The sequence below is a fragment of the Chionomys nivalis genome, chromosome 16 (assembly GCF_950005125.1).
Source record: "Chionomys nivalis chromosome 16, mChiNiv1.1, whole genome shotgun sequence".
Taxonomy (NCBI): Eukaryota; Metazoa; Chordata; class Mammalia; order Rodentia; family Cricetidae; genus Chionomys; species Chionomys nivalis.
In genome coordinates this window covers 40,788,592-40,804,791 of record NC_080101.1, presented here as the reverse complement: position 1 = coordinate 40,804,791, position 16,200 = coordinate 40,788,592, and the positions used below count along the sequence as shown (strand labels likewise).

General features: G+C 42.6%; 1 protein-coding gene across 2 annotated transcripts in view; it reads right to left on the bottom strand.

Annotated features, from left to right (window-relative positions):
• The window catches only part of Klhl32 (kelch like family member 32), a 207,043-nt gene that overhangs the window by 113,696 nt on the left and 77,147 nt on the right, over positions 1 to 16,200 (bottom strand). Inside the window, exon 4 of one of the 2 annotated variants that reach the window (XM_057791029.1) lies at positions 9,015 to 9,122. In XM_057791029.1, the coding sequence (XP_057647012.1) occupies positions 9,015 to 9,122 (108 nt within the window). Of the gene's footprint in view, positions 1 to 9,014; positions 9,123 to 16,200 lie in introns of those variants that run through there. The other variant, XM_057791030.1, reaches the window with a different exon arrangement.

The following is a 16,200-nucleotide window of genomic DNA, read 5'->3' as shown; positions in this document are numbered from 1 at the left end:
CCTAGGAATAGGAAATAGAAGTGACCTCCTGGATAAACTGGGGGAGGTGTGGAGGGTTGGAACATGAGGAATCAGGTTAGGCTGGTTGGAGGTGGGACAGAGGGGAAGAACAATGAAATAAATGTCATGATAGGGCGGGCCATTTGGGGGTTAGAGAAAAACCTGGTGCCTGGGAAACTCCCAGGAATTCTTAAGGATGACTCCAGCTAAGACTCTTAGCAATAGTGCAGAGGGTACCTAAACTGGCCATCTCCTGTAATTAGATTGATGACTGCCCTAATTGTCATCAGAGAACCTTCACCCAGTAACTGATGGAAGCAGATGCAGAGATCTACAGCCGAGAACTGGACCTAGCTCTGGGAGACCTGTTGAAGTGAGGGAGGAGGATTGTATGAACCAGGGGGTTGAAGATCATGATGAGGAACCCTCAGAGACAGAGAAGCCGAGCTCGTGGGAGCTCACAGGCTCTGGACCAACAGCCAGGGAGCTTACATGGGACCAGTCTAGGCTCTCTGCATGTGTTGTGCAGCATGGTTTGTTCATTGGACTCTGAGCAGTAGGATCAGAACCTGTCCCTGGTACTTCTACTGGCTTTTGGGAACCCAAGCTAGGTTGTCTCACCTAGCCTTGACGCAAGGGAGGAGCTTGGTACTGCCTCAACTTGCTGTGACAACATGCTTTGTTGACACCCGTGGGAGGCCTGCCCCTTTCCAAACAGATGGAGAAGTGGATAAGAGTTTAGGGGGAAGGCAATGAAAGGAAAGAAGGGAGAGGCAACTGTGGTTGGATGTAAAATAAGTAAAAAAAATTAATTAATAAAAACATTTATGATGCAAACAAGAAAAAAAAAAAAGACAGTGGACTTTAGGCTGTACTCTGCAGATCCGGAGTCACAGCTGAAATAACTCAAGAGCCTTCCGCCCTGCAGGCTTCTGCAGGCATTACTAAATGAATGCAATGTCTTGAAATTAAAATGCCAAACTACTATTGAATAATCTTAATGCCATTCCCAACAGATGCACTTCAGCAAATTTTCTTCTAGAATTGTTTAATAGGCTGCAACCAGGGTAAGGCTCATAAGTACATCTCATGGAGACTTTTTCCATACCAAGTGACACATTTACCCCTGAAGGAATCACCCATGGAAAAGCAGTTCCAATTAAGATTGCTGCCACTCTGCTGCCGGGTTTGATGCTCAGGTCTCTAGAGAAAAGTATTCTGTTGTGGAGAATAAATATAGCTTCAGTCAAAACAAAGTTCAGGCTTCCTGTTCAGTCTGCCATCTACGGTGGTATCAAGCTCTACTGCATGACAAGAACTGTCATTAATACAAACCTGCACATATTTGAGTACGGCTCACACACACACACACACACACACACACACACACACCACACCCACTCACTCATGTGGACTTACAAGAACCAAATGAAAATCAGGAAAAAAATCCTTCAATACATAAGAACATGGAAAATAAGGAAGAATTTCCTTTGATAGTCAACTCTTATCTGTGTGAACAGTTTTACATAATTGCCTTTATATATAAGAACATTTTTCATTTGCAAGAATATCACCTTTTTATTTCTGAAAAGCTTACAAATGGTAAGAGTTACTAAATATTTTTCATGCATATAACACTAAAGTATACAGAGAAAGGTGATTGGGATGTGTGTCCCTAAAAACACATTCTTGCCTGAATTTAAAAAGCCAAGGGCTAGAATCTTGGCTACAGGAGAGAAGAGAACAATACCAACATTATTTTTCTTCTTTAGATGCTGATACAACTGGTTCCTAGCTGACAAAGTTAGCCATATTCAGACACGGAGTGGTCTAAAGAAGACCGCAGATGTCACTACTGTTCGGCAGGACATCTCTCCTACTCTGGGCTTCTAGAGCTTCTCTATCAGGCTCCACGTGATATGGCAGGAAACAGAGAGTTCCCTGGAAATGAAAATAAAACTAACCACCCTATACAAAGTGTAACCATGACAGTGTCCTTGCGACACATTCAGACCTTCCTGACATCACAGCCAAGGCCCTGAACAGGAATCCTGCTGCCCCGAGTTCTACTTGCTTACATCCTGGCACTAAACTCCTCAGTTCCTAGAGGTTATCCTGAGCAACTGTCTTACTTTCCAGGCTTATTTTCTTCATAAAGTAGTTTCAGTGTTACCTGCTCCTCACCATCTAGCTGAAGCTTTTTGTTTGTCTTCCTGTCGCCTGCCTGTCTTAAAGCAACAGCCACCTGTTTCTGAGCGGCTGAGCATTTTTTTCTAATTGGGAATGAGAGGCAGTATCCCTGTCTCCATTTCATCTTTCTCATGTCTCTTCTATTCCAGACTTGTCTGAAACATGAGAAAGTGACATAGAGGAAGCCAGGAAACTGGAACCATGTGCTTGCACACCGAGGTATGTGAGAACCAGTGCTCTCGTGGGCTCATTCTTCTTTCTTCTACGGCAGATCTTCAAATGCTCCCCAAAGAGGTACTGTTTGTTAGCTCTCTCCCATCACTGACTGTGCTGATGTGGGAGTCCTCTCTGTATGCTGTGATTACTATTAATGAATAATGAAACTGCTTTTGGACCCATAGCAAGGCAGAACTTAGCGAGGCGTGGGAAACTAAACTGAATGTTGGGAAAAAGAAGGGTGGAGTCAAGGAGAAGCCATGCTGTCCCACCGGAGACAGGTGCCAGAACTTTAGTCGGTAAGCCACAGCCTCGTGGCAAAATACATATTAATGAATATGGGTTAAATTAAGATGTAAGAGTTAGCCAATAAGAAGCTAGAGCTAATGGACCAAGCAGTGATTTAAATAATATGGTTTCTGAGTGATTATTTCGGGGCTGAGCTGCTGAGCAGCCGGGGAAACAACAAGCGGCCTTCTCACAACACTGTGCTGCAATCCTAGCAACTCTTTGTGGCAGTGCAGGGATACAACAAGGGCGGTAACACATCTTGATCCTTGTTCAAGCAATTTGTGAGCAGTGTGCCGACAGCTGAAGAATGCTTTCTCTGGAGCGCAAAGACAAGTATAGGCCTGTGAGACATAGAAATAGTGCACCCGTGTTCAGAGGAGCTATTAGCATTGGGGGAAATTTTGACTTTTCTTCAACACTTCCTGGATAAAATCTGTGGGACGATCGTAAGAAGGCTGTACTTTAGAATTGTGTGTAGGAGGAACACACACACACTGTTGCACTTAGCACTATTCATTCATCACTCCCACTCTGTACTCCAAACTTCTCTCCGAGGCAGCAGTGATTTTTCAGACACTTAAAATATTTGCATTTTATACTATGCTTACTACAACCAGCTAAACATATAATCAGTTGTCAGCATGTGTGCGTGTACATGTGTGTGTGCTTGTATGTGTATGTATTTCTCATAAGCACAGCTCAAAAGAGGTTAATCACCATCACTGAGAGTCTGTAATGATGAGTAACCATGAAGAAACCAAGAAGCCATGCTTTCATTTATGCTACTCCAGTCCAGATTACTCTTTGCTCAGCACCAATTTCAGCATCACAGGTAAAAAGGTATCTGCACATTTCCCAAATATGCTACAATGCGTTGTTTTGCCATCACCTGTATCCCAGTTTCAAGGCAAAATGGATTTATTTCAAAGTCATTTTTGAGGGAGGGCCTCACTATGTAACCCCGAGTGTTCTGGAATTGGCAATGTGGGCACAGCTGACCTCCAATTCACAGATATCTATCTATCTCTGCCTTCTGAGTGCTAGGATTAAAGGTGTGGGACACCACATCTGACTACAAAGTCATTTTGTTATTTAGGAGCCTAAAGTTCCACTGGGTAGTAGTGGTACACACCTTTAATCCCAGAATCCAGGAGGTAGAGGCAGGTGCATCTCTGTGAGTTTGAGGCCAGAGTAGTATACAAAGCAAGTTCTGGGACAGCCAGGACTACATAGAGAAACCCTGTCTCAGAGAGAGAGAGAGAGAGAGAGAGAGAGAGAGAGAGAGAGAGAGAGAGAGAGAGAGAGAGGGAGGGAGGGAGGGAGGGAGGGAGGGAGGGAGGGAGGGGAGAGAGAGAGAGAGAGAGAGAGAGAGAGAGAGAGAGAGAGAGAGAGAGAGAGAGAGAGAGAGAAAGTCATGGTTCTATCTCATCTTTCAGTTTGTAGCAGAGTAATGACAGGGAACAAGAATGAAAACTCCAACCTCATTGACACAGGAGCCTTTACCCCACTACACACACACACACACACACACACACAGAGAGAGAGAGAGAGAGAGAGAGAGAGAGAGAGAAGAGAGAGCAGGCTGAAGAAACTGAATTGTTTCCAAACATCTCCAAGTACTTCTGTGTCCCCTTCAACAAGATGACAAGATGCAGCAAATATGACATGTCTCTTTCTTGATGGCATTCCGAAAAAGACAACAGACTTGGAATTAGGAGGAGGTTCCAAGCATCAATAACTAAGTCAAAATAAACAGGGAAAAGATTTTATTCAGTCTGTCGCACCTTGATCTCACTGTCTGTTTTGTTTTATTTGGGACAGGTTTCTCTCTATTTAGTCCCGGCTATCCTGGAATTTGCTATGTAGATCAAATTGGCCTAGTACACAGCGTTCCTCCTGCCTCTGCCTAGAATTAAGGGCTTATGCCACCATGCCCAAGGGATTTTGCCACCTTTCAAGAGAGATCACCATATCCTTAAAGTTGTTTTACAAATTAAGTCAAAGAGTAGCCATAGAGTGCCTAACACTGTGTTCTGGCTGCTTTACAGTGTCCTATGAGAGAGATACTCCTTCCTGCCCTGTCAGGACCCAATGTGAATGACCAAGTTGATGTTGTGTTCTCCAGCCTCAGTACCTCTCTGTGAATATTCTCTAGAATAGGCCTCTTGTCTCGACAAAGAATAAATCTAAGTCCAAGATTGGTCCGAGGTCTTGCTTTCCTTTCTTTTTTAAAGAATGTCTTTGTGTTTGCTATGTATATTTTCCTTTATTACTGTGGCGAATACCATGACTAAAGGCAACTTGGGGGGGGGGGGTTATTTCATCTTACAGGTTACGGCCCATCACAGAGAGAAGTCAGGGTAGGAACACAAGGAAGGAGCCTGGAGGTAGGAAATGACGCAGAGACCAAGAAGGATTGCTGCTTACTGGTTTTCTTGCTCTGCACGGCTCACTTAACCTGCTTTTTAAACACCACCTTTGCACCCTAAACCATCTGCTCAGAGAAGGCACCACCCTAGTGCACTAGGCCTTCCCACATTAATCACTAATGAAGAAGGTGCCCTCACAGAACCATCTGAGGGAGGCCTTTTGTCAATTAAGGTTCACTCTTCCCAAATGACTTTAGTTTGTATCAAGTTGACAAAAATCAACCACTACAACTGATCCCTTGTCCACTTGATACAAACCCTCCTCACTGGTAAACCATGATCTTTTCCTTTCTTGTTCCTCCCCTCAAGATCTCATCGAACATCACAATATAAAGCATAGGATAACTTTACAAGTCTCACTTTAAAATTTCAGTAAAAAATAACTTATTTACTTTCACGAGAGAAAAAAAAACAGGGCACAGTAACAATTGGATCAAAGCAAAACCAAATTCCAGTAGTGTAAATCCAATCCTGTAGCTCAGTGCCCAAGATCTTGGACTCACTTAGTATCTTCTGAGCTCCAAAGAGCTTGGACAGCTACTCCACCCTGGTTCTACCATCTATCTGCAGCACACACTGCTTGTCTTATAGGTTCAGGCAGATTCCACTTCCTACCTGCCACTGTCCTTCCACAGTCCTGACATCTCACTACAACTGAGGCTGAACCCTCACCTGGGCCTCTCTTCAGGGACTCTGACCCTGCCACGCAGTGCCAAGCCTCAGTTTCTCTCCATGAAGTATGTGTTATTGACTTTACATAAGAGACAGAAAATGCAGATTTGACAATGGTGTTAAGAGATAAATGTAGATGGGAAATGATTTAGAACTAGTATATTAGTTTATATGTGTAAATCAAAAAGTATAAATATATTACTTACTAACTTCACTAAAAAATGTTTGGCAATTCTGTATAATAACCGCCTGCCTTAACTTTCTAAGATATGAAATTTGACTACACAAACCTTGAATTTCCACACACCATCTTCTCTCCTCCTTTGTTCCTTTTCCTCAATGCATGCTGCTTTTGTCTCTTTTATTTACGTTCTAAATGACAGATTTCTCTTACTCATTCTAAGACATATCACAAACTCTACTGAATTAAAAAAGACTGAACAACATCATTCTTAATATTTTTTACATGTATAGTATTTTGTCTTCATGTCTGTCTGAGTACCACTTGTATGTCTGATGCCCATGGAGACCAGAAGAAGACACTGAATCATTCCCTAGGACTAGAGTTGTGAGGTGTCATGTGGGTGCTGAGAATTGAACTGAACCTGGGTCCTCTAGAAGAGCACCTAGAGCTCCTAACTGCCGAACCATCTCTTTAGCCTCAAACATCATACATTCTAATAACCAATTAAAGAAAATTCAGAAGAAATATAAACCTTCCCACATTCTTCAAGAACCAAATAACACATTCTTTCTCTATGAAATGCAGTGCTGGTGGTCCCTGGTGATCATGTACTCCACTTTTGTGTGTGTGTGTGTTCTACTTCTGCAATAACTCCCCAATCTTCCTGAGGCTTTCACACTCTTGTGTTGGATAGTTTATATTATCCTGACACAAGCTACAGTCATCTGAGAGGAAGGACCCTCAGTTGAGAAATGCCTCTAGAAGATCAGGCTGTAGGGAAGCCTGTAAGACATTTTATTAATTCATGTTTGATATGGGACAGTGCAGCCCACTGTAAGAGATTAAACCCTAGGGCTTTTGATCCTGAGTTATATGAGAAAGCAGGATGAGCAAGCTACGGAGAGCAATCCAGCAAACAGCACCCCTCCACATCAAACCCTGGCTCTACGTTCCTGCTTTATTTGGATTCTTGGCCTGAATGCTTTCTATGATGAACAGTGATATGGAAGACTTAGGAAAATAAACTCTTTCCTCCCCAAGCTGCTTTCAGTCATGATGTTTCATCACAGCAATCTGCCTAATACAGAAATTGGTACCAGGAGTAGGGTATTGCCACAGCAGACCTGACCATGTACCTTTAGGAAGACTGTAGATTGACTTTAGAATTTCAGGCTGGAAAAGCTATTGAGTGTTGAGAGCTTAGTAAGCTATTCTGTGGGATATAAGAATATCAAGAGAAATGCAGACAGTGGACAACTGGCTTATGAAGTTTCAGAGGGAAGGAAGGATTCTACTGAGCCATTTGCATGTAAAATCTATGGTGTATGGCCAGCCGATTCTGAAGAATCAGTTGTAACTGACAAGAGATTAGAACCACTAAAGAAAAACCTTTGCTTTGCTAGAATAATGGAAGTTGGTCAGCTGGGCCTGAAGAGTTGGTCGTGATTTTAAGAAGAGACCAGCACTACTGAAGTGCAGTCTTTCTGGAAATAGTTCTTTAGATTCAGCACACAGCAGCTGTGTTCAAAACGTGGCCAGTGATGTACTTCATGCTGGAAGAAGTTGGTATTATAAGAGTCACCCAGGAGGTGATGTTTTTGAAGGCATGAATGGATCATGTTACTTTGTGGCAGGGCTGGAATCCTGGAAGTGAAAACAGTGAGAACGTAGCCCAGTTGCAGCAGGAGACCCAGCATTTTGGAGATGCTAGTACCGTGGGAAAACTTCCAAGAACCTCTAGCAGGCACCGAGTGGAACTCGCCTAAGCCTACTACACAAGCTGTGTGTGCTTTGGTAATCCCTTTGGAGGAACCTAGAGCATCATGAATTCTAGAAGTTTGACACTGAGATTTGTGTTGTTAGACTTATAGCTTTGCTTTGTTCAGATTATGACTGTGCCCTCTTGGAGGACTTACTCCTCTTGGAGTAAGACAGTATTTAACTTATTATTGGTTTTACAGAAGTCCACATTTGAGAGACCTGGAATTATTAAAGAGATTTTGAAGTTTTAGAGACCGGATTTTTAGAGAAACTGTATCTTTTAAAAGAAACCGGATATATTAAATAGATTGAATTTTTAAAGTGTTTGAAAGTCCTGTGGGACTTTTACATTTGTAAGATGTTTTATATTGTGATAGTTATTAAGATGAGATCTTGGGGAGAAACTGAAAATGGAAAGGTTATTGTTAAATAGTGTGTGTGAAGTTGACAACAGGTTAATTGTGTTGGCTCATTTAATGTCAACTTGACACAAGTTACAATCATCTAAGAGAGGGGAACCACAATTTAGAAAATGGATCCATAAGATCAGGCTGTAGGCAAGCATGCAGGGTATTTTCTTAGTGATAGATAAGGGAGAATTGCTGGAAGTTCTACTCCTGGGCTGGCCCTGAGTTCTAAGAAAGCAGACTGAGTATCCATGGATAATTTGTCAGTGAGCAGCATTATTTCATGGTCTCTGTACCAGCTCCTGCCTCCAAGTTCCTGCCATAGTTTGAGTTCCTATGATGAACTGTGATGTAGACAGAAAGTCAAATAAACATTTTCCTCCTCTACGTGCTTTTAGTGGTGGTGTTTTATCGATAGTAACCAATAGTAACCCTAAGACAAATGTTTTGATTTTTTTTCTTTGTGGATGTGGATCTTGTTCACTCTACTACTGGACTATAGCTCTTGCCCTATTTTGCTCTTGTTTCCAGACAATAAAGCCATAGTTGAGACACTGAGCTTAAGTGATAGCAAGAATTCAACTAACTGCAAAATTCTTCTTATGGCAGTTATCTAGACCATGAGAAAACAATCTCCGCAAGCACATAGTTCAGATTAAATACTATGTTTACTAGATAACATTAAAAATCAAATATCTCTATTCACTTTTCCATTACTTCAATTATAAAATTAGGGAGATGTAAATTTTTTAACCATTAAAATGAACAATATATAAAGTAACTAAATCTCATCCGTTGGCAATAAATTCCTTTGGTTAGACACAGTCAGTAAGCACAGCTGCTCACGTCACATTTGTGCCATACCTGTCCTGTGTAGGCAAACTCCAGGGCCTGCTTTAAGCCCAGGCTGGTCACACCTCGTAAGTTTACTTCATCGGCTTCACTCTCAACCATACAAAGACTGAACATGGCCTGAAATGTGGAGAGAAAGAAAGAAAAGAATGAATTATGAGATCTAAAAAGCAAGAAAGGCAATGTTCTAGAAAAACTGGGATGTAAAGGTTTTCAGTTAAAAGGTAATTCAGGTGTCCAGGTCACTTCCGAAAAGCTTCATTTGCACAAGCCTCAACTCCTATCTGATAGCTAAACAGTTACAGTAAAACACACCACACACGCGCGCACACACAAATACACACGCACACAAACACCATCCAAAGATAAGGGAGTATTACTTTATATATGAATGAGATCCATACCCAAAAAGGGAAATGAGGGTATACCTGAGTCTGCACCAGGCCCCTTTCTTATACTACATAGCTTCTGGTTTAGTGTTTCATGGCATTACCGAGCATGCAAACAAGTGGGTCTCTGTATCTTCTGTTTTGATCAATTCCAACTTGTTGGTTTTGTGTTATCATTTTATTATTAACCCTAAGAAGCCTGTTTGTCTTCTAATGAGAAAGAGAAAGGGAGTGGATCCAGATTGGATCGGAGCTGTGGAGGAACTAGAAGGAGGAGAGGGAGGAGAAACCATAATCAGCATATATTATATAAGAAAAAGATCTATTTTCAATCAAAGGGGAAATTTTCAACAAAATGAAACAGTGCTATTGCAGAGTACCTGAATTCAGTACTAGAGCCCAGCACAGCCAGCTCCTGGGACAGTGCCACGTTTGACTGAGGTGGTACACCTGTCAAACAGTAACACAGGTGTCTTAAGGGGAGCCCAGGGAGGAGAAACTGTTATGGACTGTCCTGTCCCTTTAAGAGACAAGCCCCACCCACTCCCACCCACTTCTGCTGAGGCAAACAGATCATCCTTCTGCTTCCAGCCTGTGCTCTCTCTGCCCCATCTCTCTTCAGAAGAGGTGGCTAAAAACTCTTCTTCTGTCCTCCCCCCTTTCTCTCTCTCCCTCTCTCCCTCCCTCCTTCCCTCCCTCTCTCTTTCTCTCTCTCTCCTTCTCCCCCTTCACTTTTACTGAATAAACTATATCCAGACTCACTCTGCATGGCATGCCTATCTGTCTCTGTCTCTCACCCGCAGTGGCTCCTCATTGGACCTGACTGCCCTTTGTGGCCTGCAGCTGCACCTCGGGGACCTGCCATCTTATCTAAACTATTACATTGGTTCTGTGACTTGGATAAATTTTACTTGTTAAGTTGAGAGCCAGTACAATCAAGTGTGTACCCAGCTCTCCAGGCAGATTCTACACTGTAGTTATGACTCATCTATACCCAGTAAACAGCTCTCAACTGCTCAGAGATCTGGGGAATATGACATTCAAATGCTCAATTATTAAAATACTTTTCATAACAAAAAGAGACAGGTTCCTAGCAGCAGCACTCTGTTTCCTTCCAAGAAGACAGAAGAGAGATGAGCACAAAACAACATCCATCCACAATTTCCTTCAGCTGTCAAGCACTGATCACTGGGCAAAACTGCCTTTCATCTAAACGGAAGATCTCCAGACAGGGGACAGAATCACCGGAATTGACTGCCTAGCTGCTCAGGTCGAGGTAGGCTTGTCTTCCTAAAGATTTCTTAGTCCTCAAGATCTTTTGAAGCCTGGTAACTCCTGTACTAAACAGCAAAAGAAAAATACAACACTCAGCAACCATGGAGGACCCTGAGGAGTAAGTAGCTCTAGGTGCCAACGAAGTAAGTTCTCTTTCATTTTTTTAATCAATAATTCCTCAAATAAAATTTTATCCTTCTCAAAGATCTCTGATGCAGTTAGCCAGCTGAGAGGTCTTGTCAGTTTAAAAGAACAACCTCACCAAACAAATTTCAGTAAAATACAAATACAAGTTATTAAGGTGTGTACCTGCAAGTTATAAAGGTGTGAGGACAGATATAATTTGTCAAATCTCTCACGCTGCCTTCTATAGTCTTAAAAATACTTTTCATTGTGCAAAAACACCTGTCACAGTCATTGTGATATGCTACTATATTTATATTTACATATAAATATGCTACTGTTTATACAAAATATATGTCTAAGACTTATGTTTTCACAAACCCAGAGAATTTTTGTGATGTTCCAGGGAGCCAAATTGAAGAATTAACCTTAAACAGATCAGATACATACGTATCAATTTCCTAGCCCTGATTTTTTTTTCTTCCTAAACTTAACTTTGTCCTCTGTTCTGCAAACACCTTGCCAGGTCCAAGAGATACCAGACAGTTCCATACCACAAACCCTGGACAGGAGTAAAGTGACCAGCTACCCCAGGATGTGACCAGCATCCAGCTTTCTCAGGTCCCCCCTCCCAAGATGACACCCACAAATAAGCAGGAAGCAGAATTGAGATTCCACTGTCTCAATTCCTTTAACCTGTTGTGCCTAACTTTGCACCTTTTTTTTCTTTTTATTTATTTTTATTCTTTTTTAATTAAAATTTCCACCTGCTCCCCGTTTCCCATTTCCCTCCCCTCCTCCCAAATATTGCCCCCTCCCCCCATTCCCCTCCCCCTATCCCCACTCCTCTTCTCCTCCCCCCACACCATTCCCCCTCCCTCTCGATACTGAAGAGCAGTCCAAATTCTCTGCCCTGCGGGAAGACGAAGGTTTTCTATCTATGTCCAGGAAGGTGAGCGTCTAAACAGGCTAAGCTCACACAAAGCCAGTTCATGTATTAGGATCGAAACCTAGTGCCATTGTCCTTGGCTTCTCATCTGCCTTCATTGTCCGCCATGCTCAGAGAGTCCAGAATCAACCCATGCTTATTCAGTCCCAGACCAGCTGGCCTTGGTGGGCTCCCAATAAATCAGTTCCACTGTCACAGTGGGTGGGTGCATCCCTCGTGGTCCTTTTTTTATTATAAGAAAGAGATGGGAATGTTAGATTTGCTGGCCTGATCTATCATTTGGGTACCCTGCCCCTTTAAAAGACAAGCCCTGATCTCTCCCAACCGCTCCCCTTCTGCTGAGGGAAGTAGATATCCTGCCTCCTCCAGCCTGTGCTCTCTTTCCATCTCTCTCCTGAAGAGGTAACTTCTGCTTTCTCTCTCTCTTCTTTCTCCTCTCTCTCTCCCTCTCTCTCTGTGCCTCTCTCCTTCCCCCCTCTTCCCTTCCCTCCTTTCCTTTCCCTTCTATAACCCACTAAATAAACTATACCCTCTTTCTCTGCATGCCATCTCTCTCTCTCTCACTGGCTGCAACTCCTCGTGGGACAGGCTGTCCGGCTGACCCCCTGAGGTCTCTTACCTGCTGCTTCCCACCAGTCTGGGACCCACAGACACCTTGGGTGTTGGGACTGCCCCTCGTGGCCCACTGTGCCCCTCAGGGAACCACAGTATTTTATCTAAACCATTACAGAAACCTCTCATGGAATAGAAGGGCAAAAGCTCATTTGACCTTCATTTGCAGTCTGACTACAGACCGTGAAAGCGGGGCCTCATAATCCTTCTCATCTTTTGGGTTTTAAGCTGGAGGTGTCGGAAAAGTTACCACAGGGATAACTCAGAATTTCATTAAAAAAAAAAAAAATCATGCCAATAGCAAAGGTTTAAAAAAAGACTTTTTTTTTTTTATCATATGGCAACAAGTCAAGAGAATTATAAAGACATGCTCTATTTGTTCTTTGTAAAACCAAACACCACTACCTGCAGGAAGTAACCCAAAGGCTACTCAAAGGAACAAAATCTGTGGCGGCCAAGGGTTCATAGTGATGTTGCTTTTTAAAAAATTAATTATGTTTTACATACCAATCCCAGTTTCTTGATTTTTTTTGATGTCGGTTCTTCCTATCATTGTGAAGCAGAATTCACCAAGCGTTGGATTGTTCCCCCACTAATAGGGAATGTGATCTGGTTTTAGACAGCCACGACAGTGCCCTGCCTGGCTGTCCTTGAAACATAACTGGCAAAGCAGAACAGACTGGCCTGCAACTCAGTCATACTGGGGTTAAAGACCAGACTGGCCTTAAACTCGGAGATCCGTCTGCCTCTGGGACTAGACACCAGTCTCTCTTGACTGACTGAAGCACAAAAAAGAAGAAATTCCATCACCCCAACATAGGAAGAAATTTCTGCTGGAGGCCTGCTGCAGGCGGGGGATTCACGTCCCAAAGACGCTGTGCAGAGTCAGCAGTCAGGGGAGAGAAAGAGAAGGCAGATACAATCTGAGGGTGAATCAGGAAGGGAGGAGGAGACAGACACTGTCAGGAGCTGAACCCAGATGGCTGCCAGCACCATTTTATCAAGAAAAGATTATACCTTTTATACTGTATAGTGGCACACGGGATTAAATGGGGAGAAGGGGCATGTGAACTGGGGTGTCACATGCGGTCAGAGGTTGAGGACCTTGACAATAGGCACTAGTCATATGTTAATGGAAGGGTCATACGTTCCTTCCAAGGGAATGGAGAGAGACCCTTATCCAAATGCCTGACTTTGGAAAATGATTTCTGAGGAGCAGACACTATAATATAAATTCTTAGTCTTACTATAGAGGCCTGTTCCCCTCATAATGCTCCTGACATCTTACTATACCAGTATCATTATGATTTCTCTGTACTTATTAACTGAACTCTTGCCTTTAAAGGCCTCAGGCTCTGCATCTGAATCGTAGGCATTTTATCCTTGGGATCAGGTGTATCTAGTAAATCTCTAACTTTCCTCTTCTTGGTGTAATTAGGAGGGCATAATGGAATTCCTGAGTCCCTGGTTGGGGGGAGGGGATTTTTTCCAAAGAATTATTTTGTTTAGAGAGGCTACCATTATATACATTTTTATCCTCTACCAAAGCCCACACAAAATTTCCCAAAGGGAAAGGCATTAATATTGAGAATCATCAGAAAAGAAAGTAAGACGGTGCTGGAGAAGTGTGGTATGCAGTGTCGAAATGGTGGAACTTTGTCAAACAGCAACCGTCACTATGTGGTCCACGCTGTCAGCCTTCAGTCATTATACTGGGCGTCCCATGGGGATCTTGCAGAATATGTCACTAACCACAGCCACTTTTGGACCTGCATGTGCTTGCTAGCATTTCGGACATCATGCTAGCCTGTCTTCTGGGTCCCCAGCTACAGCCACTACGAGCATCCCCTGCATGCATACGTTGTCAGCATTCAGGCAGATACCTGTCCAGCCCAGAGTCCTATGGTCACTAAATCATTGTGCGCATGTCTTTGTGAGAATGTGCTAAGCCCCCTTGAAGAGTAAGCTCCACCAGCTCCCACTTCCGTTCCCTGCCACTTTTTCAAAGAGGCAGCTAGGACTTTGCGCCTCTCCCTTCAAATCGCCACCCCACCTTTCTCCCTTTTTCCCTATAAACCTCCCATGTGAGTTTGCTGTATGGTGTGATTTGTCCTCGCTGTTTTTAAATTAAAACACACGCCATGTCCTTTCCTCTTGACCCACGTGCCCTCTTCCACTGTATACTCAATAAAATAAACAAATAAGCAAATGAATGAAAGAGTGACTAAGTAAATTAAAAGCTTGAAAAAAAGATAATAAACAATGCTTTCACCCCTCATCAGGCACACCTTTAAAATTTCTGCACTGGCTGCAAGCCTTCATTTTCGCCATGTTTTCCTATGGAATTACTACTTTGCTACTTTATCACCACATTTAGAAATGTAATATTTTTCTGCTCTAACATCACAACACATCATCTTTTAAGTTCAGGGCCAGCTGTGGCAACAGGCAGTAAAGACTTGGGAGGCAGAGGCAAAAGCATCACTGACTCACTCACGGCAAGTCTTGGTCTACACAGTGAGTTCTCTCAAGACAAAAGAAAGTCTTTTACCATAGGTATGCTGACTGTCTGGAACAACACCCTGAGGCGTGTAGTAACAGATATTACTGATCTGGAGTCAATCCCCGGTGTTGGTGCTTTCATTTCTAAAATCAGAGAGACAGTTTCAAAATTAACAAGACTCGCAGGACTACTAAAGGAAGTCAAGTCATTACTCAACCTGATTCGTCTTGAATTTGAGGAAGATGAAGACGACCTTGCCACAGATGGACTGCCATCTTTACATCTGTTAGACAATTCTTCTCCTCTATTTTTCTACCATGTCCTCCTTGGCTGCCTGAATTATAATGCAGAAAGGATCGCCATTCGTGTGAATATCTTGAGATGTCAAATGGTCCCCAGAAAATGCTAAGTCTGCATTCTATTTATTCTGAAATGCTCAGAAACAGAGCAATGCTCTAGTGACTCATCCCTCCAAACATTTTTGTACAGTTTATGCCTTTTCCATGTGTACTGATGAATTCTTGGGCTGTTAAAAACTAATGCTTTAAAAATATCATGTCTGAAAACATAAAAAAAAAAGAAAGTCTTTTAATGTTACAAAGGTCATATTTATTAAAATAAAAATAAAAGACATGACTACTAAACCGAGGTCAGTGTTTTAAGTTTAATAAATTTAGAAAGCACCTAGGAAAAACATCATTGGGTACCGCCAACATGAGGAAGATCACGCTGGTAGACCATGGGAAACCTCAGCTGCCCAGACTAGCTGAACTTGTGAAATGCTGTCTACAGACCAGCTAGGGGCCTCATGAGAACAAAGGTTCTATATTTTAGGTCTGATGTTCTTGATCAGGTAAACTGCAGTGTGTGTGCAAACAGATACTGTATCTTCCTTGCTTTGGCACCTCTATAGTAAAGACTAGCATTGCTGCCCCAAATAAACATAGGTATAAGAACGCACAAACTAAGATGTTCCTCAAAAACTACACACAAATTATCTACTGTTACAGTGCTGAAAGCAAGGAGAATTGGTCCTTTATAAATATTTCTACATGTTAGTTATGGACATATAAAAATTGTACTTGTTAAAAAGAACATCTACCATAAGCTAAACACTTCAAGCAAGTTCAAAGTTAGACACTTAGAGACAAAACACACACACAAAAACATATGGCCACAGCATTCTGCCAATGCCTGGGAGACTGTTCTGCTGAGAAGTAAGAAAACACAGCTCAGACTCATGTTTGGTTCACACTGTCTTGTGTCTGGGAGAGCCTTGGCCAGACTGAGATTTATAGTCTTCACAGTTTACTCTTGGCTGGTAATGTGTTGCCACAGCCACAAATC